Source organism: Dendrobates tinctorius, unplaced genomic scaffold, assembly GCF_039654945.1.
Source record: "Dendrobates tinctorius isolate UK_male_01 unplaced genomic scaffold, ASM3965494v1 ptg000011l, whole genome shotgun sequence".
Lineage (NCBI taxonomy): Eukaryota > Metazoa > Chordata > Amphibia > Anura > Dendrobatidae > Dendrobates > Dendrobates tinctorius.
In genome coordinates, this window is record NW_027361679.1 from 92668700 (window position 1) to 92694714 (window position 26015).

The following is a 26015-nucleotide window of genomic DNA, read 5'->3' on the forward strand; positions in this document are numbered from 1 at the left end:
CGGACTGTGTTCCGGATCTTGAGGGAGAATTCCCTGTATGTCAAAGGATCGAAATGCCTTTTTGGAGTACAGAGGATTTCATTTTTGGGATTTATTTTGGCTCCGTCAACTATTGAAATGGACCCGGCCAAGGTACAGGCCATTTATGATTGGGTTCAGCCCACTTCTTTGAAGGTCCTCCAAAAGTTTTTGGGTTTTGCTAATTTTTATCGGAAATTTATAGCAAAATTTTCTAGTATTGCCAAGCCATTGACTGATCTGACTAAGAAGGGTGCTGATGTGTTGAATTGGTCTCCGGAGGCTGTTGCTTCCTTTCAGGAGCTGAAGCGAAGATTTACCTCCGCCCCGGTTTTGCGGCAACCTGATGTCTCACTTCCGTTCCAGGTAGAGGTGGATGCTTCTGAGATTGGTGCATGAGCTGTTTTGTCCCAAAAGGATCCTGTAACATCTAAAATGAATCCCTGTGCTTTCTTTTCCCGAAAGTTCTCTCCATCTGAACGTAACTATGATGTGGGGAATCGGGAACTGTTGACCATGAAATGGGCATTTGAGGAGTGGAGACATTGGTTGGAGGGAGCTAAACATCAAGTTGTGGTCCTCACTGACCACAAGAATTTGATTTACCTAGAGTCGGCTAAACGCTTGAACCCTAGACAGGCTAGGTGGGCCTTGTTTTTTACACGTTTTGATTTTGTGGTCTCTTTTCTTCCTGGAACTAAGAATGTCAAGGCAGACGCCCTCTCTAGGAGTTTCTTTGCTGATTCTCCTGTGGTGACCAAGACTGATACCATCTTAGGCGAAGGGGTAGTTCTTTCTGCCATCTCGCCCGATTTGAGACTTGCTCTGCAAGAGTTCCAGGAGGACAAACCTGAGCATTGTCCCAGTGGAAAGTTGTATGTTCCTGACCAGTGGAAGAAGAGAGTGATGTCTGAAGTTCATTGCTCTGTATTGGCTGGTCATCCAGGTATTTTTGGTACTAGAGATCTGGTGAGTCGCTCTTTTTGTTGGCCCACCTTGTCTCATGATGTCAGGAATTTTGTGCAGTCCTGTGGGACTTGCTCCCGGTCTAAATCTTGTTCTCGCTCTAGTGGGTTGTTGATGCCTTTGCCGGTCCCCAGGAGGCCATGGACCCATATTTCAATGGATTTCATCTCTGATATGCCTGTCTCTCAGAGAATGACTGTTATTTGGGTGATTTGTGATAGGTTCTCTAAGATGGTTCATCTTGTACCACTCCCTAAGTTGCCATCTTCCTCTGAGTTGGTGCCCCTGTTTTTGCAACAGGTGGTTCGCTTACACGGGATTCCAGAGAACATTGTATCTGACAGAGGAGTTCAGTTTGTGTCTAGATTTTGGAGGACTTTCTGTTCCAAGCTGGGAATTCAGTTGTCCTTCTCCTCTACTTTTCACCCTCAGACCAATTGGCAGACAGAGAGAACAAACCAGACCTTGGAGTCGTATTTGAGATGTTTTATTTCCGCTGATCAGGATGATTGGGTTTCATTTTTGCCCTTGGCCGAATTTGCTTTAAATAATAGAGCTAGTTCTGCCACTTTGATGTCACCTTTTTTTGTAACTTTGGGTTTCATCCTCGATTTTCTTCAGGGCAGGTGGAGCCTTCTGCCTGCCCAGTTGTTGACACTGTGGTGGAGAGAATGCACCAGATCTGGGACCAAGTGGTGGATAAGTTATCTCTCTCCCAGGAAAAGGCCCAGCGGTTTTCCAATTGACATAGGACCATTGGTCCCCAGTTTAAGTTTGGTGATATGGTGTGGTTATCATCAAAAAATATTGCTATGAGGGTGGCTTCTCCTAAGTTTAAGCCTAGATTTATTGGACCTTACAAGATTTTGGAGATTATTAATCCGGTCTCTTTTCGTTTGGCTCTTCCTGTCACATTTAAAATCCATAATGTATTCCATAAGTCCTTGTTGAAGAGGTTTGTTGAACCAGTTGTTCCTGGGGTGGCACCTCCAGACCCTGTATTGGTTGAAGGTAACATGGAATATGAGGTAGAGAAAATACTGAATTCCCGTTTGGCTAGACGGAGACTCCAGTATTTGGTTAAGTGGAAGGGTTATGGTCAGGAGGATAATTCCTGGGTCTCTGCCTCTGATATTCATGCCAAAAGATTGGTGTGTGCCTTTCATCGGGCTCACCCTGATCACCCTGGTGGCGTGGTTGAGGGTTCGGTGACCCCTCCTCAAGGGGGAGGTACTGTTGTGAGTTCATTTTCCCCTTCGTCACTGAGGTCTGGTGAACTCCCTATTCTGGTAAAGGAAGGTAATGAGCCTGATTATCAGGCACCAGAGCCTAATGAGGATGACTGGCTGAGTGGAGTCACGGACTGGATATAAGGCTGCCGACGCCCTTCTGCCCTGCGGGTGATTTCTCTGTGGACTTCTAGGACACCAGTCTGATTCCTGCTCCTCTAAAGCTAAGTTTTCTGCTTTGCCTGTTAGCATTTGTGTTTTGTTTTTGTTTTCCTTGCTTTTCTGGATTCTGCCATTCCCTGCTGGGGTGAACTTAATCTCCTTTTGCCTGTTGCTCTGTCTTCAGAATATTCCTGAGTACTGACATAGCTTTTTTGAAGCCTAGCATCTTCAGGGCCTTTTTCACTGTCAGTCTGTTGGCTCTTATTTTCATAGGGTTTTTCACGGATTGCAGACAGCAGCCTTCCTGTCCTTTCCTATCTAGTTAGCTTGGGCCCCGTCTTTGCTCTTTCTGTCTGTGTTAGTGTTTTCATCTTGCTTCACCGTCATTATATGTTGGGGGCTGCCTATTGCTTTGGGGTCTGCTCTGGGGCAGTTTAGATTTCCCCTTTCTTTCTTTAGGCCTATTTAATTCTCCGGCTGTGATTGAGGGGTCTAGGGCATCGTAGGAACCCCCCACGGCTACTGCTAGTTGTGTTGATAGGTTCAGGGGTCTGCAATCCGATAGCTGCCAACTTCTCTGGTTTTCTGGACTTAGCTAGCATTTCTGTTTTTGCCTCCTACAGTGACTCAATCATAACAGGAGAGGTTGCTGTTTATCAGTAGGGAGAAAGTTAGGGCTGTAAAGGTCTAAGAAGAAGTTTTTATGTGCTTGTGCTGATAGCGATTGTGCTGTACAGTTAGTGTGCAGTGACAGGGAAGGATTTTCTTGTGTGCAGCAGCGCTGGTTATTAGGCTGCCTGACAGCTCTATTGCTGTGTGTACACTGCTGTGCAGACTGCTTTTTACACAGCACTAATACTTTTATTCTTTTTTCCCGCACAGTTACAGAGCGTTCATTTTTTTCCCATACCATATAGAGCTATATGCTCCTCACACACTACCGTGTACCAGCTGGTATCATGGACAAATACATGCTGACTATCTGTGTGACTCCTGAAATATATATGGAGATTTACAATTTTCCCCAATACTATATACACCTGGTATCTTCTGATACAGTACCCTTTTACTGCTTGTTATAGTCTGGTCTAATCCATACTGAGCCTGAGAGCGTCTGTGTGTGATTCCTGAAATATATACGGAGATTTACAATTTTCCCCAATACTATATACACCTGGTATCTTCTGATACAGTACCCTTTTACTGCTTGTTATATTCTGGTATAATCCATACGGAGCCTGAGAGCGTCTGTGTGTGACTCCTGAAATATATACGGAGATTGAAATTTTCCCCTTCACCGTATACATTCTGGTATTTTGGTTCATTTTCCCAAACATGAGGAAGTATAGTGGAAGAGGCCGTGGACATGGGCGGCGGGGCAGCTGGTACTGATGGTGGTGGGGCATCTGCTGGTAGTGCTAAAAGCATAATAGCACCTAAGGCAGGAGGTGTTGAGCCTGCATCATCGTCTGGCTCCAGAAGGCCTGGAAGGCTTCCTTTTCTGGGAGTAGGTAAACTGCTTTTAAAGCCAGAGCATCAGGAACAGGTTTTGGCTTACATTGCGGAAACAGCCTCCAGCTCTATCGCCTCCTCTTCTGAAGTTTCACAAACTGCAAGCACTGAGTCGTCAGTGCAGGCTTCAGGTCAGGAACTCCTTTCCTTGTGTCCTTCACCCCCACAAAAAGTGAAGGATGCGGCAGGCCACACTTCAGATTACTCCATGGAGCTCTTTTCACATACCATGCCTGGGTTATCAAGTCAAATCATGAATTCCCCAGTCCAAGATGAATCTGACAAGGTGTGCACGGATGCACAGCCACTGCTATATGATTCTGCTGGTACATTCACCCAGAGCATCACATTGCCCTCGCAGTCTACTGAGCCAGAATCTGACCCTGATGAAACTCAGGTGCCCCTTCCTGCATACTATACCACCTTACACAGTGACACAAAGGAAGGTGCCCATGAAATTGAAGAGGAGATGATGGATGACACAGTTGTTGACACGGATTGGCATCCATTGGTTGAAGAGGGTGCCGCTGGCAATAGCTCAGAAGAGGAGCAGGATCCGCAGCAGGCATCGACATCGCAGCTGCGGTTATCTGGCAGGCCCGTAGCAGTCCAAAAACATGTTAAAAAAAAACAAAAAGAGTTGCAGGACAGCTTGGCCAGATGGTCAAATTAGCACAGCGTGCAAGCCCTGAAAATTTATCCCATAGTAGGAAGAGTGCAGTGTGGCACTTTTTTGACCAAAATCCTATTGATGAGGCAAAGGTTATCTGTAAGAAATGCGCAAGGACCTTTAGCTGAGGGAAAAATCTCCGAAATTTGAATACCAGTTGCATGCTTAGACATTTAAACACCATGCTCTTGCATGCGTGGACGCACATAAACCTCATGTAGCGCATGTGCACCTGCTCCGACTGAAAGTAGCCAGCAACGCTAAATCGCTTCCCCCACTGTAAGCCCACTGAATACCACACCACCAAAAAGAAATGTTGAGGTGTCATCGCAAGGCCAAAGCAGTCAGAGAATCACAATGTTTTTGCAACCAAAGTCAGAATCTAGGTCATCAGCACCACCACCACCACCAATCCCCTCTCAGTCCACCATGTCCACCGCTAGTTCCCCAATATGCAGCTCTGAAGTCCAGCTCACCCTAACAAACACTCTGAGTAGGACAAGAAAGTACTCATCCACGTACACTGGCTTTGAACACCTACACTGCCAAACTGATCTCATTGGAGATGATGCCCTTCCGTTTGGTTGAAAGTGCAGCGTGCCGAGAGCTCATGGCCTACGCTGTCTCACGCTAAGACCTACCCAGTCGTCACTTCTTTTCTAGAAAAGCCATCCCTGCCCTCCACCTGCATGTGAAAGACCGCATTGTCCATGCACTCAAACAATCAGTGAGTGGAAAGGTGCACCTCACAACAGATGCATGGGCCAGTAGGCATGGCCAGGGCTGTTACGTGTCCATCACTGCGCACTGGGTTAATGTGGTGGATGCAGGGTCCACAGGGGACAGCGGCGGTGGGACAGTGCTGCCTAGCCCATGGTATAGGAAACAGTTGGCTGTAGGCGTTCAACCCTCCTCCTCCTCCTGAAGCGAAAGCTCGTCAACAGAGTGCAGTCGCACGAGCACTCCATCCGCAGCTGCCAGTGTTGCACACGAGGTGTCCCACTATCGAACATCTAGTGGTAAGCGTCAACAGGCTGTTTCAAAGATGATGTCATCGGGTGATAACAGACACACCGCGGAGGTACCGGCCGACTACTTGCAGCGAGAAACTGAGTCATGGCTGGGCAGACTGCATCTTGAGCCAGGCAAGGTAGTCAGTGTTAATGGCTGTAATTTTGTGGCGGCCATAGCCCTGGCAAAACTCAGACACATACCTTGCCTAGCTCACACCTTGAACCTGGTGGTGCAGTGCTACATAAATAATTATCCAGAGTTAACAGCCCTGCTCCATAAGGTGCGAAGACTGTGCTCGCACATCCGTCGCTCGCCCATAGACTCCAGTCGTATGCAGAGGCTGCAGCAATCGCTCCCCCTACCCAAGCACCGCCAAATCATAGACGTTGCAACAAGGTGGAACTCCACCATGCACATGGTTGAGAGGCTGTGCGAACAGAGGCAGGCTGTAATGCATTTGTGGGAGGATACACGGGCAGGCAGTTTAAGGGCAAACATGGAATTGTCGGGTGTGCAGTGGTCAAAGCTGAAAGACCTCTGTAAAGTCCTTCAGTGTTTTGAGGAATGCACACGGCTGGTAAGCGCAGACGACGCCATCATAAGCATGAGCATCCCACTTATGCGTCTGCTCATGCAAACTTTGACGCACATTAAAAATCAGGCGTCTGCAGCGGAGGAGTAAGAGGGAAGCCTTGATGACAGTCAGCCATTGTCTGCTCAGGGAACTGTCCTTGATGAGGTGGAGGAAGAGGAGGAGGATGAGGGGGATGATTATTTTGGGGAGGAGGATGCTTCTGAGGGGGCAAGAGAAAATGTTGGCTTGCCTATGTCAGTTACAGGGTTTGTGCGTGACTGGAGGGATGTGGATTTGCCAAAAAGTGCTCCTCCACCCAACACTGGCAGTGCATCATTGACACCTGGAACATTGGCCCATATGTGTGATTATGTCTTGCGGATCCTAAAAAGGGACCCTCGCATTGCCCATATTATGAGGTATTTCATTATTTTTTATATTTGGAGCAATATATGGGGAGCATTATACACTGGAGAATTATATATGGGGCCCATCATACACTGGAGCATCATATGGCGTCATTATTTATGGGGCATCACATGGAGCCCATTATATATGCAGCATTACATAAGGGGACCAGAATATTTGGAGCATTATATGGGGCTCATCATACACTAAAGCAATATAAATGGGGCCCATTATACACTGGAGCATCATATGGGGCCCATTATATATGGAGCATTATATAGGCCCATAATACACTGGAGCATTATAAATGGGGCTTATCATACACTGGGGCATCATATATGGGGCCCATTATACACTGGAGCATTATAAATGGGGCCCATCATACACTGGGGCATCATATATGGGGCCCATCATACACTGGAGCATCATATACGGGGCCCATCATACACTAGAACATCATCCATGGGGACCATCATATACTGTAGCATTATGTGGAGCTCATCATATACTGTATGGAACATTATATGGGACAAATTATTTATAGACCAATATATGGGGCTCATTATTCTGTATGGCGCACTATGTGGTGGCCATAATATTGTATGGAGGAATATACTGTCCGGTTTTTGAGCTATTGTAGAATTTAAAATAGATATCACTCATGTAATGTAAGAAGTGAAGTATTTGTCATTGTACTATACCTATATTTCTCTGCCGTATCGGAGCATCATGAATTGTGGCATGTGTTAAAGAGGCCCACTGAGACTCTTTGGCCAGGGGCCCACGAAAACCTGGAGCCAGCCCTGCCCCCCCCACAACTTTAGCCAAATAACCCCCAGTTTTCAATGCGTAACTATTATTATAAAGTAAATTAAGGTTGACAAGCTTAAGTAATAAGAATTGATGTTGTTGGCATTGCAGTGGGCACTTTAGTTGTGTTTACAGTCCTCCACTCCCTGCCGACTTTTCTTCCCCATTGACTTGCATTGGGTTTCATGTTTCAGTCGGACCTTCAACTTTTCCCCATAGTTGGCCGATTTTGTTCGACTCGACTTTTGTGAAAGTCGGGTGTTCCGAAACCCGACTTGACCCGAAAAAAGGCAAAGTCGCTCATCTCTAGTAGTGGGGATTGAATACTGCCCATCCTGTCCTTCTCTATGCAGGGCTTATCGCCAGGGTGAGGCAGGGATTAGGTTCCTGCTCTGCCATAGGTGCAGAGCCTATGTAGGGACGTTAGGGCAAGCAGAGTGACGTTAGATCTGTTTATGGGTCTCCACTCCCCGCATACCTAGTGCTTGCTGCCATGTGCCTGATCATGCTTGTGGTGGTAAGGCTGGTAGTTTTACTAACCCGGCCATGGCGGGTGTTGCAAACATCCTTTTTGGGGTTATCGGCTGAGTCTTTAAAAAACAACAAGACTGGTAGGGGTACTTCCATTGTCTCCCTCTCCCACATCACCTCTGTCTCAATGACACCTGTGTTTCGGTGTTCCCCAAGGCTCTGTTCTAGGACCCCTACTCTTCTCCATCTACACCTTCGGCCTGGGACAGCTGATGTAATGGCACAGTTTGCATTATCATCACTACGCCGATGACATGCAGATCTACCTATCTGTACCTGACATCACCTCCTTACTAACCAAAATCACAAGTCTTCCCGCTATATCATCCTTCTTTTCTGCTCGCTTTCAAAAAGTGGACATACACAAATCAGAATACATAATCTTTCAAGAATCTCACCATGAGTACACCTGAGAGCTGTGTATGCCTCATTCGGTACCACTTTAGTAAGAGGTCAACTTTGCCCTAGAGAAAATGATTTTCCAGACATTCACTGTCTTTTTTGCCCATTTTTTGCAGCTGTGATCTTCATCTTATTGGTGTGGATGTGGTGAATTTCTAAGTCGTCATCAATACCATCATTGTCCATATGTTGTAAAGGGGAAATCAGGTGTTTCCAAGGGTCGTGGCTATGTACGTTTTGTGCCATTCCTTTAACAGTGTTTGTTACACTAGGACAATTAATTTTAGACTGGATCATTATGATATTATTGGTAATATGTATGGGTGAAGATGAAGAAGCTTGTGCCACAGGTGTGTTATAGTTACCGACGGTGCACTCCTCTTTAAACTTAGTTTTTCACGAGCATCCATTAGTTTGTTTGGTTTTCCTCCAACACTGATTTGCTTTCTCTAATTCAGCATCTCATAAACATGTTGCACTTTGCCCTTTATACAGACACATGCGTCTTTGGCAACATATTTTGGATGGGCATTTCTTAGGCCGAGTCTCACAATTGCATCTGTTACACCAATCTTCAAACGGGCATGAAACCAATTCTGGTAATTGATGGTGGCTAAACGACGAATCATTGTTGGCTGTATCCTGAATCTCATACCTCCCATAGCCACTGCTGTTATTAATCATGTACTTTCCCATTCCTGTCATCACCATGCACCTTTTCCAGATCACTTCATCCAACGATTTGTCCGCCATATTGTTACTAAAAACATGCACCTTCCCAGCAGCAACTGTGTAGGAAACCACGTTACAGTTTTGCAAGGTGTTTATGATGCCCCTAAAAAAATGTACACACTATGTTGATATCTATCCCCAGGGGGAAATGTTTGCAAGGCCATACACTTAGTGTATGGGCATTCAAAGTCTAGGAGACCCGCTCCTTGAAATTGGGCAGAGTTTTTAATCAGGCTTTCCTTGTCTCATCATCCGCCGCCACTAGATCAAAGGGGTTTACGTGTTGCATGCAGCTACAGCCAGTGTCAAATTATTAACAAGTGTGGGTGGTTGTGCTGTGCGCAAAATACTTGTTCTGAAAACGGTTGAGGTGTACCCCACAGGGGAAAACGTTTGACAGCTGCATTCCAATTCTAGGAGACCCGCTCCTTTAAATTGGGCATAGTTTTTAATCAGGCTTTCCTCCACGTCTCATCATCCGCCGCCACTAGATCACCAGCGTTAACGTGTTCCGTGCCACTACAGTCAATGTCGAAATCCTAACAAGGGTAGGGGTTTTTGCTGGGCGTTAAATACTTGTTATGGTAAAGGTTAACATGTACCCCACAGGGGAAATGTTTGTCAGCCCAAGACACTTAGTGTATGGCCATTACAAGTTTAGGAGACCTGCTCCTTTTTAATGGGACATTTCTTGTTAAGAGGCCCTCCTACATGTTTCTTCCAAGGGGGGGATTGGGGTTATTGGGGTGCATATGACTTGGTAGCAGGGCAGGCCTTGCAGTCAATGCATAAGAAAACAGAATGGGAGTACAAAAAGAATAATGTGAAGTGGATTTTCCTGTGCTCATCCAGTATGTGGGTTCAAAGGCTTATTGGGGTGCATATGACTTAGTAGCAGGGCAGGCCTTGCATTTAATGCAACATTTTTTATGGAAGCCCTCCGCGGCCAGCGGTTCCTTTAAATTTCCTCATTCTGCGGATCCGTCAAAAAAACGGATCCTGTGGCATCCGTTCACATCAGTTAGGAACGGATCCGCTTTTCCGCCTTTTTGGCGGAATTTAACTGACACAAAAAACTGAAGTGTGAAAGAGGCCTAAGAAGATTAATGCCGCCTGATGCCCCAGTAAAAATAGGCTTTCAGTCCCTCATTCATAAATGAAGCAAGATGTGTCTGCTTATGTATCACACACCACATGGCCAGCTAGGCATAGTGAGCTTTATCACCTAAACAGATGAGCTTTAGCAGAGCATGCTGCCGCTTTGCCAAGGCAGTGCTGCAGATCTTCTGGAGAGTGATGGGGAGTCTACTTTCTGTGAGGAGGAGGAAAGACAGGAACTGTAATACAAAGAGAATAAAAACCTGATGGGAGTTTCTGGGGAAGAAGCACTATATATAGTGTGTGTGAGAGTGTGTGTTGCGTACGGCGTATACAGTGTGTGTGTATGTGTGGTGGTGCGTATGGCGTATAGTGTGTATGGTGCTTACGGCGTATACACAGTGTGTGGTGGTGCGTACGGAGTACACAGTGTATGTGGTGCGTACGGCGTATACAGTGTATGTGGGGCGTGCGGCATATACAGTGTGTGTGTGGTGCGTATGGCATATACAGTGTGTGTGTGGTGCATATGGCATATACAGTGTGTGTGTGTCGTGCGTGCAGCATATACAGTGTGTGTGGTGTATACAGTGTGTGTGTGTGATGCGTACGGCGTATACAGTGTGTGTGTGGTGCGTACGGCATATACAGTGTGTGTGGTTCATATGGCATATGCAGTGTGTGTGTATGTGTGTGTAGTGCATACGGCGTATACAGAGTGTGTGTGGTGATGCGTACGGCTTTACAGTGTGTGTAGTGTGCACGGCTTTACAGTGTGTGTGGTGCGTACGGTGTATACAGTGTGTGTGGTGCGTACGGTGTATATAGTGTGTGTATGTGGTGTGTATAGCGTATACGGAGTGTGTGGTGATGCGCACGGCGCATATAGTGTGTGTAGTGCGTACGGCTTTACAGTGTGTGTGGTGCGTACGGTGTATACAGTGTGTGTGGTGCATACGGTGTATTTAGTGTGTGTATGTGGTGTGTACAGCGTATACAGTGTGTGTGTGGTGCGCACGGCATATACAGTGTGTCGTGTGTATGGCGTATACAGTGTGTGTGTGTGGTGCGTACGGTGTATACAGTGTGTGTGTGTTGTAGTACGTACGGTGTATACAGTATGTGTGTGTTGTAGTACGTACGGTGTATACAGTATGTGTGTGTGGTGCATACGGAGTATACAGTATGTGTGTGTGGTGCGTACAGTGTATACAGTGTGTGTGTGGTGCATACGGAGTATACAGTATGTGTGTGTGTGGTGCGTACGGCGTATAAAGTGTGTGTCGTGCGTATGGCATATACGGTGTGTGTGTGGTGCGTGCAGAGTATACAGTATGTGTGTGGTGTGCGTACGGCGTATACAGTGTGTGTGGTGCGTATGGCATATACAGTGTGTGTGGTGCGTACAGCGTATACAGTGTATGTGTGTGTGTGGTGCGTACGGCGTATAAAGTGTGTGTCGTGCGTATGGCGTATACGGTGTGTGTGTGTGGTGCATGCAGAGTATACAGTATGTGTGTGGTGTGCGTACGGCATATACAGTGTGTGTGGTGCGTATGGCATATACAGTGTGTGTGGTGCGTACAGCGTATACAGTGTGTGTGTGTGGTGCGTATGGCATATACAGTGTGTGTGTGTGGTGCGTACAGGGTATACAGTATGTGTGTGTGGTGCGTACGGCGTATACAGTGTGTGTGTGGTGCATATGGCATATACAGTGTGTGTGTGTGTGTGTGTGGTGCATACAGCGTATACAGTGTGTGTGTGTGGTGCGTATGGCATATACAGTGTGTGTGGTGCGTACAGCGTATACAGTGTGTGTGTGTGGTGCGTACGGCGTATACAGTGTGTGTGGTGCGTACAGCGTATACAGTGTGTGTGTGTGGTGCGTATGGCATATACAGTGTGTGTGTGTGTGTGGTGCGTACAGCGTGTACAGTGTGTGTGTGTCGTGCATACGGCATATGCAGTGTGTTTGTGTGTGTAGTTTATACAGCGTATACAGTGTTTGTGTGTGTGGTGCATCGGTGTTCCGCTGGTGGTACCAGCAGTTTCCATATTGAGACACCCATCACTTGGGTGTCCCAATATGGTGGTTGGTGAACTTCTGACGCTTGGAATTCTGGGATCCGGACACATCTGGATGGAACAGGATGTGAAGATATTACAAGGTAAATATATATTAGATTTTAAGTGGAAAATAGCAGAGCTGCAGCATGTAATTGCAATGATCAGAACACCCAGGTGCATGCCTTTCAACCACCCTCCCTCCCTTCCTAACAAAAAAGTAATCTTGACAGTCTTTAGCTCTTAAAAGAGCTTTTTGAAATTACTAAATGCTCAGTATAAATTCCTATCACTCTTCTTACACTACTTTCACTTTCCCTACGTTCAAACTATACTGTTTCCGGCTGCAATGTGCGCAAGATGTTGCCGGCAGCTCTTAAATAGCCCCTATGGCGCTGGAAGGCCAGCCAATCACAGTAATGCCACACCAAAGATGGCTCCAGCATCACTGTCATTGGCAAGCCAGCCCAGCATGTTCATTGGCAGCAAATAAAAAGCACCCAACATGCTGGGTGGGTCACTCGAATATACTGAGGCGAATATCTAATTACTTGCCAAATAACAAATAGCCCGAATACCATACTATTCATGCCAGTAACGAATAGTCCCCAGCACCAGCTCATGAGGCCTGGGACAGAAATGTAATGTAAACAAGACACAAAATCAAAACAGGGATAACAGAAAGCCGGATATAAATCCAGCTCACCAGATACAGCATTCCAACATCAGAGCACGAGACCGCTGTGTCAAAGCGCACAATCCAAGGCAAATGAGAAAAAACTCCACGATGTAGTGAAAAATATTCTTTATTCACTCAATAGAAATGATCGCATGCCTTGTAACTCATGCTGGCTTTTAAACCTCATTTCTATTGAGTGAATAAAGAATATTTTTCACTACATCGTGGAGCTGGACAAAGTTTTTTCTCATATAACAGAAAGCCGCAAAATACAAACACTCACCAAAGAGGTGTATAGGGAAAGATACGAATGTACCAGCCAAATGGGAATAGGGACCAGGAGATAAACATATGTATTACAGCAAATTAAAGATCACTACGACAACTCCATTCCAACCACTTAGCTTTAGCACTCAACACAGGAAGAAGAATCTCCAGTATCAACAACAAACTCCTATTCAGTTCTCCAAAGAGCTTGGAAGCAAAGTTTTCACTGGCAAAGCAGAGAGGGTCTGAGCAGGTTTTAGAGGGAGAGGTAATGACCATATCATAAGCAGCTGAAAATAGAGCTGCAAATTTCTGACCAGCATAGAAAGGGTTGTTAACCTCTTCAACAACAAGGAAACCATAGCCATTTAATATGGGATATGGGACACAAACGCACAGGCTAAATGAAAGATCTGTGATTCACAATACATAGTGATCTTCTACCCCATGATCTCCCAGGAGGACGTGACACACTCATGAGATCCCCTCCACAACTGCAGTCTGTTATGGGGACACTAAATTCATACAATCATTTTTTGTGGACCCTTGGTCAGAAATGTTCTGGTCCCGTGTGTTCTGATATGTATATAACTATTTGTATAATATGTTGCATATATTTGTATTGCTGCTGTGTATTTACTAAAATGTGGTTTGTACATCTACTGTTAAGTGGGGAAAGCGTAGTACCCAAATTTAACCACAAGATGGGGCACATTATAGTTGTTGATGGAGTACTTTACATAGTTAATATAGGAGGGGCACGGTGGATAAGGCAGGGAGGACTTCCTGATAGTTTCAGGTCAGGGCCAGGGCGCCCATTAGTTCAGGTGGGCTGACTAGCCTGGGCAACACCGTGCCACACAACATTGAACAAGTCTAAGGCCCAGCCATATAGTATCTGTGGCCAGGACCTCAGCAGAATGAGCAACAGCAACAGTGCTAGCGGTGCAGTGTTAGTGGGACTGCAGTTGTTAGAGAAGGCTAAGCAGTATGGGCAGATCGCTCATCATGTGGCAGCTTATTGCGTGTGCTGATGCCCTCAGAACCGGGGCAAAATGGCTGAGGGAGTCCCCAAATGGAGTAAGGCTGAACAGAGAGAATGCTGAGGGATCGAAAGGTGCGGTCCATCCTGGAAGCGAGCTTAGTGACAGAGAGAAGGACAGGGAAAGAGGAGGAGTTTCACGTTGTGAAACCTGATGTTGATGCTGGAAAGAATACGAATATGCTGTGTACCAGAATCAGTAAAGTTACCTGTTTGAAAGTTGAATTGGACTGTGGCTCATTTTTTACTAAACCGGACTGAGGAAACCTTCAGAAACTTACAGAGGACCCTGACGGTGTCGGTGAATAAGCCACAGGTATGCAGAGCTAAGGACAGTATGTGTATGTGATGGAACGGCATGGCACTCTAACACAAACGCCATCAAGCCACGACTATCACCCTGTGCTTCCCTCACACTTTGTCGCCCCTGTGTGATGTGTTCAGTGTGCTGTCTTGCCTGTGTGTGCTCTGATGAATAGTAATAAGCCAGGAACAGAGCGGTGCACTATAACCGGCAGTGCAGGAGTATATCTACCTGGCAGCAGGTTTACAAGTCCTCTTGTGATAATTTCCTGCTGATTAAAGAGTTGTTATAAAAACTACATCAAGCAGCCCAATAATTGACACACCACAATCAGGGTCTCTGTCTCTACCTTATAATCAGATTAATTAGCAAAACAATTCCCTTTAAAGTTTTTTCATTATCTTGGCTTGTGCTGGATTATAAATTTGGCAAATCTTTATGTAGTGCAGCACGGGGTGGTAGCCACAGGCGAGGCACTCCTCTCCTTTTAGGCTCCGGCGCGTAACATGAAAATGTGGGTCATGTTGGGTGTTTCTACCGGTGTGAGGGCCTTACGCTCATGCAGGCCACATGAATCCGGTCGTGTGGGCTGTTCAGGACCATGTGTTTCACAGTTCAATGAGTAAGACTTCCATTTCAAAACAAACTCTTTACTGAATGGTAATTTGGTAAAGCTTATATACAAGGGATAGTTGGTACAAAGTCTTATGAAGTTTTCTTTACAGTATAAAGCATTTTCCACCTTCAATATCCTTCCTCCGCAGTTTACTCCAGGACTAGAGAGGCTCACTGTTGCGCTCTACTCCACCACAACCCAGCTTTAATGCAACACTCCTCATCAGCAGGTCTCCTTACATGCTCTTTGGTTCCGCATCCTATTTTTTCCACTACTGGTTCCCTGGAACCTTTGCACTCAGGCCCCCACTAATCCATTGCACTCAGTCCTGCTTAGGTCCATTAACTTCTGCTTTAAAAGCTCTGATACGTGATTTCTTGTCCTGCCTAAGGACTCTTCTCTGGAAAGCCACACTGTTTGGTCAGTCAGTTCTCATCAGGATCACACTATCCCTCATCCTTAGTCTAATCTCATTTAGGGTCAATCTTTTATGTCTATGTAGGGAAGGTGACCTGACGGATGGACGTGTCAGTAGGGAGAAGGGATGGTTTGTGCACTGTAGTCGGATACTGGCAATGACAGAAGAGAAACAGCTGGGGGAAAATGGAAAAGGAGTGCAATACCTAAGTTTGACCACAAGATGGCAGGGGGGCGTAGTTCAGGACTTGACAGCAGCTTAGGGCTTTAGAAACCGCTTAGTCATGGGGGCGGGGAGATAGGAACCCAGGAGGGAAATTCCCAAGGAGGGGGATAAATAGGACAGGGTTCCAGACGGTTCTAGTCCTGGGAGGAGCTCAGGAGGAGAAGAATCAGTACGAAGAACTGACAATGGTGGAGAGCTCGACCAGGGGACTGATAGGAAGAGACAGTCAGGGGGGTGGCCCTAACACAAAGAATCGCAGGACAAACGAGGCCCCGGGGGTACCAATTGGACGACGACCTCGGACTGGTGAAGCGCTGGCAGTAGATATGCCTAGGGCAGCCCCAGCGAAAGAGCTGCGAGGAATGTCACTATGACTGAAGAAAGGTGCAGGTACCCGGGCCTGAATACAGAGAGCTCTAAAGGTGCTGCGGTGTATGGCTACGGCCATTAGGAGGACGGCCAATAAATTCGGACCTGTTGCAACCAAAATCTGCCTCCGTCTGGTGTCTGTGTCGTCTGGTCGTGATAAGCAGTGGACCACCCCCCAATCTGGGCCCCCGCCACATTTATACAGCTCTGCTCGCTTTACTTTCCAAACCCTATTGTTAGTACTAATACTATTCCCTATGTCTTACGTTATACATCCTATACTACATTTTACAATTCACATTACGCAATGCATATAAAGACAATACATAATACACACAACACAATCCACACTACACTATTGGCATCTTCAGGGGTAGGAACGCGATAGCACAGTCCACCACCCTTCCATTTAAACTGTCCACAGTTACTTTACACTACCTCCTACTTTTAGGCTATGTACCCATGTATGCAGAAAATTCCTGACTGAAAACCGGACTCCTTCCCAGAAAACACGCGTTTTTTCGCACGTTTTCCGCGTGTTTTTTGCACAAAAAATGTGGGTTTTTTTTCCGGAACGTCCCCAGTCTCATAGAAAATAGTTAGAAATGCGGATTTTTCCGCGAAATTAATGAGCATGCTGCGTTTTTTGCCGCAATGCGTTTTTTTCGTGGAAAAAAATGCATCAATATGCACAAAAAGAGCAGAATTCATTAAAATGAATGGGATGTTTCTTGTGAGCGTTTTTAAAGTGTTTTTGCTGGTAAAAACGCTTAAAAAACCCAAAAAAAACGCTTTTGTGTGCACACACCTTAAATCAGTTTTTTGGCACAACTTGACACATATCCCTCCTGTACCAGTCGGTGACTTGTATTGTTCATGATTATTATACTTGTTTTTATTATGTACAGTATACACCTTTTCACATGTAAAGCACCATGTAATAAATTAAACCATAATAATAATCGTAAATTATAGTTAATTGCCCCAAAAAGCCACACTCACTTATTGGGTGAGGTGCATTAAATAACTAAAACATTGGCATAGAGCAGATCATGTGATAGAATTCTGACTCACTTTAAATCAGAATTTTGGCTCATTTTGACGAGTAATTCTGCCACAAGATATTACAGCAGTGTGTATTAGATTCCTACTAGTTTTTCAATCTCCCACCCACTGCCATTGTTTCTAAACGATCATAATACTCCGAATGAGACCTGCTTAACTCTGATGGAAATCAGTAGAAACTATCAACTACTACTATGGAGTTCTGATCCTTTTTTTATCATACTTCGTTTGCTAAACTCCTGTAGACTTCATTGAAGAGAATGGGAATAGAAGCCAGACTGAACTGTTCTCCAGATAAGTAGGAGTGAGACCAAAATGTATTCATTATTTGGAGAATATACTGTACCTTAAGGCTGTGTGCCCACGTAAGCATTTTTTTTTCCGCGTTTTTGAAGCGTTTGTCACGGTCAAAACGCTTCAAAAACGCATAGAAGAAGCATCCCATTCATTTTAAATGAATTCCGCAGTTTTTGTGCACATTGATGCGTTTTTTTCCCCGAAAAAAAAAGCTTCGCTGTAAAAAACGCAGCATGCTCATTAATTTTGCGGAAAAGTCCGCGTTTTAGCTATTTTCTATGAGTCAGAAGATGCACGGAAAAAAAGCATCAAAAACGCGGGGAAAACGTGCAAAAACATGCAGAAATAAAATGCGTGTTTTCTGGGAAGGAGTCCGGTTTTGAAGCAGAAATTTTCTGCATACGTGGGCACATAGCCTTATTGTTTCTAAGGTTAGGTGCAATCATAAATTCTCTCATTCAAGAGAATCGGGTACATGCAAATGACACTCTGATCATACTCTGATCAAAGTGTGGTCCTGTTCTCTGAGGAGAAGATGAAGACAAAAAAAATATCCATCTTCTCCATTCAGTCAGTCTGGGGAAATCTGACTGCACTCACATGTCATTTGAGTGCAGTCCGATGATTACTACGCACTTATTGACTTGCATGGTGGAGTGTAATCCGAATATCGAATCAAACATGCTGTTTGATCCGACGTTTTGTCAAATTGCTCTCAGACCGATAATACAATCGGCTGCACCGGTCCTAAGAGGAAACCTCCTTTATGAAAAGAAACACTTGTGGCAAGAACAAATATCAGGATATTTATGCATTATTTGGTATTGATCATTTAACATTAAATACCTGAAATTAAACTTGTCTAAAGAATTAGACAAATGTTTGGGGTTTTTTGAGCAGTTGTATAAATGTCTTTGATCCATTGGAATGATATCAACGTCACTGAAGATAAAGCAGTTGTAGTCATATTCCTTTGCTGCTTCTGTGTAACCGATATTCATCAGTTTGGCTCGGTTGAATGTTGACTTTCCATGCTATAATAAATTAAATAAATTAGTCAATTTAATGGCAAAACAGATTCAAGCTATGCCTTTGTGCATCTCAGTCAGCTAAGGATATCTTCACTTTGCCATTTTTGCTGATACAATACGTTCATTTGTGCAGCATTTTTACTATTTTCTTTCAACCATTCATTTGAATGAATTAAAAGAGCTGTAAAAACGCTGGAAGAATTGACATGCTGAATCTTGGCAAAAATGAAGCAGGGCTCAAAACATTTACTGAAGAAGAGAACCCAGAGTGTGCATGAGATTTCACAAATCGCTCGTACTACTAATGTAAAACATATTTTACTCACCAAATATTCTACATAAGAAATGCAGTACCCTAAGGCTATGTTCATATGTTGCATTTTTGCTGCATTTTTTTTTCTGCAGACAAAACCTGATCTCTTGGAATTAAAAAAATAGAAAGCTGCAGCCAAAATGCAAGTTTTGCTTCTTTTATTGCACTTTCCTCATTGTTTCTGAGGGGAAAAAAGGCTGCAAAAATGCTGAAAAAAATTAACATGTTACAGTTTTCAAAAACACAGAAGTTTTCCAGTTCAAGTTAGGAAAGCAAAACAAATCTCTTAGATTTAGCTGGTGCTGTAAAAATCATCTTTTAACTTGCAATAAAAAAATGCAGCAAAACAGGATGCAAAAGCGCAACATGTGGACATAGCTTGACACTTCGGCAGAAAAAAGCCCAGGTAGACTTGTCATAAAAAAGAAGGCGGTAGAAAGCATTACAGCAAAAAATGTATCTTATCAATATGAGATAACTAGCTGAAGAGCATGGCGCTGCCCGGGCATAGTAACTAACTGTGGTTAGTTATAACAAATTATAATCTATATACTAGCTGAAGAGCCAGGCGCTGCCCGGACATAGTAACTAACTGTGGTTAGTTATAACAAATTATAATCTATATACTAGCTGAAGAGCCAGGCGCTGCCCGGACATAGTAACTAACTGTGGTTAGTTATAGCAAATTATAATTATCCTCCATCCCATAGCCCCGTGCCCATATACCCATCATACATATCCTCCATCCCATAGTCAAGTGCCCATATACCCATCACACATCCTCCATCCCATAGTCCTATGCCCATATACCCATCATACATATCCGCCATCCCATAGTAGAGTGCCCATATACCCATCACACATCCTTCATCTCATAGTCCCATGCCCATATACTCATCATAGATATCCTCCGTCCCATAGTCCCATGCCCATATACCCATCGTACATATCCACCATCCCATAGTCCTGTGCCCATATACCTGTCATACATATCCTCCATCCCACAGTCCAGTGCCCATATACCCATCACATGTCCTCCATACCATAGTCCCATGCCCATATACCCGTCATACATATCCTCCATCCCACAGTCCAGTGCCCATATACCCATCACACGTCCTCCATACCATAGTCCCGTGCCCATATACCCGTCATACATATCCTCCATCCCATAGTCCAGTGCCCATATACCCATCACACATCTTCCATCCCATAGTCCCATGCCCATATACCCATCATACATATTCGCCATCCCATAGTCGAGTGCCCATATACCCATCACACATCCTTAATCTCGTAGTCCCATGCCCATATACCCATCATACATATCCTCCATCCCATAGTCCCGTGCCCATATACCCATCATACATATCCACCATCCCATAGTCCCATGCCCATATACCCATCATACATATCCTCCATCGTCCAGTGCCCATATACCCATCACACATCCTCCATCCCATAGTCCCGTGCCCATATACCCATCATACATATCCTCCATCCCATTGCCCAGTGCTCATATACCCATCACACATCCTCCATCCCATAGTCAACCATTATGACATCATAAAGAGCCGCGGGGCTTGCAACCTATGATGACATCAGCGTCGCCATGGCAACCATTATGACATGATAATGAGGGGCGGGGCTTGATACACACACTTTTTCCCCCGTTATGCAGATAGGGGCAAAATTGTTTGGTGAATTGGAATGCGCGGGGTTAAAATTTCACCTCATAACATAGCCTAGGACACTCTCGGGGTCCAGACGTGTGACTGTGCCAAATTTTGTGGCTGTAGCTGCAACGGTGCAGATGCCAATCCCGGACATACACACATACATACATACACACACACACTTGAGCTTTATATATATATATACTAGCTGAAGAGCCCGGCGCTGCCTGGGCATAGTAACTAACTGTGGTTAGTTATAGCAAATTATAATTATCCTCCTGTTAGGGACGGCGGAACGCACCAAATATAAATAATAGGAGGTGTGTTCACCGCCCGGGGTCCACCGTGCGGTAGATGGAAAGACCGCTGCAGAATAATGGCAGAGTCACCAGTAGGCGGAGTACTGCGCTCAGGTTAGCGTCACCCGAGGCACTTAAGGCAGGCTCTGTTAAAAGCTCAGAGAAGGCCTAATGTAAATTAGGTATAAACGCTGGACCTGTTGACTTCACAGGGCCAGCCAGCGTGTGGCGTCGCAGCCGCAAACGCCAAGAGGTGCTGCTGTGCGCAGCGCGGCAGTAACTGCAGCCGCTTAACGACAGTGCCGGCCACTGTCGGACGCTAGTGATAGGCGCGTTGAGCACAGTGACGCATAGCTTTCCACTACCTGGCGTTGACTAATACCAACACTCTGTCACTATTCGTAATATCAGAGGGAAGGGGTTTCAAATAAGTCAGTCACCAGACACATGCATCCGTCACCATACACACATAGCAGATAAGTCTACACTAGCGCATGGCCGAGCCGCCATGCCGGCTTTTTATAGCCATGCACTTCCGGGACCTTCCAGTACTTTGGGAAGGACCAATCAGATCCGACGCAGGACCTGAGCATGTGACCCCTGCTCTCCTCTGAGAGGTCATCTTGCGGGCATGCCCAGTAGCACGGCGAGCGGACTTAGCCTCTGGAGCGGTTCCCTGCAAAGCAGGTTGCGCTACCATTGCTGCACCAGAGGTGGAAGCAACATCCAGACTCACAGAGCGGGTCTGAGCAGGACGCCTGGGTCACCAAGATTGCGGAGCAGGACCCTGAGCGGTCGGAGGGGAATGGGAGACTGCTGGATGTATGGCTCTGGATTCCTGCTGTGCAGAGTCAGAAATCTGATGCCTAAAGGGCCTGTCACACTAAGAGATATCGCTAGCAATATCGCTATAACTAGTGACGTTATAGCGATATTGCTAGCGATATCTCTGTGTCTGATACTTACCTATGACCCACTCCCCCGCTGGTTATCGCTGATCGCGCGAGAACGTTCAGGACTGTTTCTCATCATCAGCTTCCTGCTGTGAAGACGAGCGACGCGTGGAGCCGGGCGGGAGGACGCAGGATCGCCTAGTGTGACAGGTAAGTAGCGATCCCCGTCCCCAGCGATGTCGCTGGTGAGATCTGCCTGTGTGGCAGCTCACTAGCGATGCACCAGCGATCCTGACCGCGTCATATCGCTGGTCGGGATCGCTGGTACATCGCTAAGTGTGACAGCACCTTAACATTACCACCCTGAGCCTCACTAAACTCAAAGGCCGCAATCAGGAGTGAAGCATGGATATTCTCCACCGACTCACAGGTCTGAGCCTCTGGTCCATGACTCTTCCAATCCACCAAATAACATTTTTTGCCACAGACCATCCTGCGTCCCACAATGGCGTTAACCTCGAACTCGTCAGACGACAAGTCTGATGACCTGGCAGATGACTCGGAGAACCGGGCCATATGAACTGGTTTGAGGAAAGGATACATGGAAAACGTCCGAAATGGCTAAGTGTGGAGGAAGAGCCAGGCGGTAGACCACCGAGCTGATATGCTCAAGAACCTTAAAAGGTCCAATGTATCGCGACGCAAACTTGGGGGACTCGACTCGCAGCTTGATATTTCGAGGAGAGAGCCACACCATGTCGCTGGGGGAGAAGCTTGGAGCGGGTCGCCGATGTGTGTCGGCAGACGCCCTCATCCTTTCTTTAGAGACCCGGATAGCATCCTGAGTGCGATCCCAAATGTCGCGAGCCTCCACTGCCCAGTCTGCCACCCTGGAGTCAGCGGAGGACACTGACATCGGGACAGGGACGCGCGGATGTTTGCCATAATTTAAAAGAAAGGGCATCTGACCAGTGGAATCGGCCACAGCATTGTTCAGGGCAAACTCATCCAATGGTAGCAAGGATGCCCAGTCATCCTGCCTGGCAGAGACAAATTGTCGGAGGTACGTGACCAAGGTTTGGTTGGCTCTTTCAACCAAGCCGTTCGTCTCGGGATGGTAAGCGGAGGACAGGTTTAGCTCGATGCTGAGTAGACTGCAGAGCTCCCCCCCAAAACAGAGGCGCGAACTGGGGACCCCGATCACTAACAATTTTGTCCGGCATGCCATGTAGGCGGAATACGTGTTTTATGAACAGTGTGGCAAGACCACGAGCGGAAGGCAACCGTGTGAGTGGCGCCAAATGCACCATCTTAGAAAAATGGTCGGTGACCACCCAGATGACTGTACTGCCACTGGACTTGGGTAAGCAAACCACAAAGTCCATGCCAACCATCTCCCAAGGTCTATCCGCCACTGGCAGGGGACACAATAGCCCCGCCGGCCTCTGTCTAGAGGGTCTGTTCCGTGCACACGAGACGCATGCTTGTACGTATTCCTTAACATCTCAAGTCATATGCGGCCACCAATACAACCTAGCCAGGAGTTCTGTGGTCCATTTATTGCCAAAGTGACCACCTACCCTGGAGGTGTGTGCCCAGGCGAGAACTTCCGGCAGTAGCTGAGGAGGCACCAAGGTCTTGCCCGGTGGCACTGACTCGAGAGCAACTGGAGCCACGGTCGTAAAGCTCTCCGGCGGGAGAATTAGCCGAGGCTCAGCCTCTCCTTCCTCCGCTGAATCCACCGAGCGTGAGAGAGCATCCGCACAGACGTTCTTCTCACCTGAAAGGTAGTGCAGGGTGAAGCAGAAGCGGGAAAAGAAGAGCGACCACCTAGCCTGACGAGAGTTCAGGCGCTGGGCCGTCTGTAAATAGACCAGATTTTTATGGTCCGTATACACCTGGAAGGGAAACCGGGCTCCCTCCAGGAGATGTCTCCGCTCGGAAAAGGCCAACTTCATTGCTAGCAGCTCCCTGTCACCGATGGAGTAATTCTTCTCCGCCAGTGAGAAGGTCTTAGAGAAGAAAAAGCAGAGATGCTTCCGACCTTGAGCATCCTTCTGGAAAAAGACTGCTCCTGCACCGACGGAAGAGGCATCTACCTCCAGAATAAATGGTTTATCCACATCGGGATGATATAAGATGGGAGCGCCAGCAAAATGAGATTTTATAGAGGAGAAGGCCTTGGAGAACTGTTCAGACCAAGCGTTGGGGTTAGCTCCTTTCTTGGTGAGAGCAACTAAAGGAGCTACCAGTGTGGAAAAGTGAGGTATAAACTGGCGGTAATAATTCACGAACCCCAGAAAGCGCTGCACCGCTTTGAGTGAATGGGGTTCCTGCCAGTCCATTACCACTTGTAGTTTGGCCGGATCCATAGCCAACCCCTGGGCCGAGATGATGTAGCCCAGGAACGGCATGGACTCCTGCTCAAACTGACACTTCTCCAGCTTGGCATAAAGAGAATTCGCCCGCAGACGGTCGAAGACCCTGCAGATGTCTCTTTGGTGGGTGGTCAGATCTGGCGAGAAGATGAGTATGTCATCCAGATAGACCACCACCGAGGTAGAAAGCATGTCTGTCGCAGAAGATGTCGTTGACGAAATCCTGGAAGGCAGCAGGCGCAATACAAAGGCCGAAGGGCATGACTAGATATTCGTAATGGCTATCCCTGGTATTAAAAGCTGTCTTCCACTCATCTCCCTCGTGAATGCGGATTAGGTTGTACGCCCCCCGTAGATCTAGTTTTGTAAAGATCCGGGCCCCTCGCAACCTGTCAAATAACTTAAAGATCAACGGGAGAGGGTATTTGTTTTTGACCATTATAGCGTTGAGACCTCTCTAGTCAATGCAGGGACGCAACTCTCCGTTCTTCTTCTGTATGAAGAAGAACCCTGCACCAGCCGGCGACACCAATTTTCTGATAAAACCTCTAGCCAGATTCTCCTGGATATATTGAGACATAGCCTCTGTCTCAGGGAGAGATAGCGGATACACACAGCCTATAGGAGGTTCTGTGCCTGGAAAGAGATCTATCGGACAATCGTAGTGACGGTGCGGCGGGAGCGTCTCCGCAGATTTTTTGGAGAAGACGTCCGCGTACTGGTGGTAGGGCTTAGGGAGCGCGGAGAGATCCGCAGGCACTTCAGTGGAAGCCACCTGAACACTGCCCCTCAGGCACCTTCCCTCACAGTCCTTGCTCCAACCCAGTATATTCCCTGAAGCCCAATCAATATGAGGGGAATGGCAATGGAGCCAGGGAACTCCGAGAAGCACCAGGTCGATGCCATTTGGCAGGATGAGCAGAGACAGAATCTCACGATGAGAGGGTGAGATAGAAAGCCCGAGTGGAGCTGTCTGATGGGTCACCTGAGAGGGTAATGGTGCACCGTTAACCACCCTGATGGTCAGAGGTTGGGGCAGTAATACCAGAGGGATAGCGTGTTTCTGGGCGAAGGTTGAAGACATAAAGATTCCCTCGGCCCCGGAATACACGGTAACCTCTGCCTCCCAGGTGGAGGACCCACTGTCTAAGTTGCCCCGGAATACCGGTTTGGGTGAGAAGGGTTTCATATTGGACTGACCACCACCTACGGCCACTGGATGTGGACGTTTTTTCGTCCGCAGAGGACACGTGCTAGCCGAGTGACCAAACTGTCGGCAATGATAGCAACGTACGGAGCTTCGCATCGGACGCGGCTTGGGACAGGTGCGAGACACCTCCATAGGTTCGGAGGATGAAAGCTCCTGTGCAGGGTATCTTAGCGGCTCGGTGAATGTGGGAGCCAAGTTAACCCTACGTCTGGATTGCGCACGTTCCAGCCCGCGCTCCGTGAACCGGAGGTCAATGCGGGTGGAGACGGCAATCAGCTCTTCCAGACTTGTGGGAACCTCTCTGGTAGCTAGAGCATCTTTGACGTGCTCAGCTAACCCACTCCAAAACATCGGGACTAAAGCTTTGTCCGGCCACTCTAATTCGGAAGCCAATGTCCGGAATCGGACAGCATAATGGCTAACCGAGAGCGACCCCTGTATTAGGGATAATAATTGGAGTGAGGTATCGTGCGTGACCCGTGGTCCCAAAAAGACCTGCTTCAGGGCCGTGTGGAACTGAGCAGCACCCTGAACCACGGGATCATCACGTTCCCACAATGGCGCAGCCCACTCTAATGCCCTGCCAGACAACAATGAGACAATAAACCCCACCTTAGCCAGCTCTGTAGGGAACCGTGCGGCCAGTAACTCAAGCTGAATAGAGCACTGGCTCACGAATCCCCTACAGGTGGCGCTGTCACCTGAAAACTTGTCGGGGAGCAGGAGGCGAGAAATTGTCG

General features: G+C 46.8%; 1 protein-coding gene across 1 annotated transcript in view; it reads right to left on the reverse strand.

The window, feature by feature from the left end:
- The window catches only part of LOC141048801 (beta-1,4-galactosyltransferase 1-like), a 321075-nt gene that overhangs the window by 166447 nt on the left and 128613 nt on the right, over positions 1-26015 (reverse strand). The window contains exon 4 of the mRNA XM_073544807.1: positions 18322-18509. Within this exon, the coding sequence (XP_073400908.1) occupies positions 18322-18509 (188 nt within the window). The remainder of the gene's footprint in view (positions 1-18321; positions 18510-26015) is intronic.